Source organism: Myotis davidii, unplaced genomic scaffold (assembly GCF_000327345.1).
Source record: "Myotis davidii unplaced genomic scaffold, ASM32734v1 scaffold1097, whole genome shotgun sequence".
Classification (NCBI taxonomy): Eukaryota; Metazoa; Chordata; class Mammalia; order Chiroptera; family Vespertilionidae; genus Myotis; species Myotis davidii.
The window spans coordinates 161,873-163,236 of record NW_006288117.1 but is presented as its reverse complement, the minus strand read 5'-3'; the positions used below and the strand labels follow the sequence as shown (position 1 = coordinate 163,236).

Here is a 1,364-nt window from a genome sequence, read left to right as displayed (position 1 = left end):
CCAGCCTCGCCCCCAGAGGGCGCCTTCTCTGAGGAGCTTGGTTATTGAAAGGCAAACGCCCTGCCCCCTGCCCTCCGCTCTGCTGCTCTCCTCGGCCTTTTCTTCCCCAGCACTTACTGCTGGGCGGTTACGTGTGTCTGCAGCCGCCTGTGTTTTGAGTCCCAGCTTCACTCGGGCAGGGGCTGTCCAGGGTCCCACTGAGAGGAGCTGGCGCACAGCAGTTCCTGTGGCACAGGGACAGAATTCTGAGGGCGAGCGCAAGTGGGATATAGGCCTGCTGGAGGTTTTAATTTTATTTAACACTTTCCTTAACGTGAGAGAATTTGGTGCATTCATGTGGTAGAGAGAGAAGCAGAGGGCTGAGGGATGAGGGGCGGGTCAGGACTGTGTTGGCTGCTGAGCAGCAGGAGGAGGGGAGCCGGCCTGCCACTCACCCTCCTCCCTGCCTGTGCAGAGCATGTACCAGGGCTACGGCTCCCCCTCCCAGTACGGGATGGCCGGCTCCTACGGCTCAGCCACACCCCAGCAGCCAGCAGCCCCCCAGCACCAAGGCACTCTGAACCAGGTAACGCCCAGCCCGTGTCTGTGTCAGGTTCCGGCTGGGGATGTAGTTTGTGAGTGTTGTTGAGCCACCCGCCTCCTGCCCAGCAAGTCCTGCTTTGAGAATGACGCGGGCAGAGCAGAGGTTTTGAAACCAGGATGGGTTTGGGGCTCAGCAAGGCCAGGGCCTGGGCTGTTGGGTGATGGTGGGGGCAGCCTGTAGTGTGGCAGCTTGTCTGTGCATCCCCCCCGCCTGTGCACCTGTGCACAGCTGCACACATGCTCTGGCCTTGCACTTACATGCACTTTGGCGGAGTGGTGGGGCTAGTGCAGGGAGGCGAGGGATCTGGGTTCGAATCCCAGCACCCCCTCTGGGGTGTGACCTGCTGCTCAGCCAGCTCAGTGAGAGTGGTGACTGGCTTATTGCAGAGCTGCTGGGAGTGTGTAAGCGTGTGTGCGCCATGGCTGATACGGTACACGTGCTCAGACCATAACCACTGTGGGGGGAGTGGTGGAGGGGGCTGCCACTTACCAACTGGGGGCATGGGAAAGGAGCACCTGTCTGAGCCCGTCTTCCCGTCTTCTCAGCCGTGGAAGGGTGGTTAGGAGACCCCGTTCCCCCGGGGAGGGTGATGGTGGGGCTGAAAGCTGTGATGTGACCTGGGTGTGAGAGCCACGGAGGCCCTGGTCCCGCCCTCAGTGCCTCTTCCTCCGACAGCCCCCCGTGCCTGGCATGGACGACGGCCGGTCCTACCAGGCCCCTCCCCCGCAGCTGCCAGCAGCTCAGCCCCCTCAGCCCTCCCACCCTTCCCCCGGCTCACGCT

The 1,364-nt window shown here is 62.5% G+C and overlaps 1 protein-coding gene across 1 annotated transcript in view; it reads left to right on the top strand.

Annotated features, from left to right (window-relative positions):
- LENG8 (leukocyte receptor cluster (LRC) member 8) overlaps positions 1–1,364 on the top strand; it is a 10,420-nt gene that overhangs the window by 3,589 nt on the left and 5,467 nt on the right. Inside the window, exons 4-5 of the mRNA XM_006759913.2 lie at positions 455–565; positions 1,259–1,361. Coding sequence (XP_006759976.1) covers positions 455–565; positions 1,259–1,361 — 214 coding nt within the window. The remainder of the gene's footprint in view (positions 1–454; positions 566–1,258; positions 1,362–1,364) is intronic.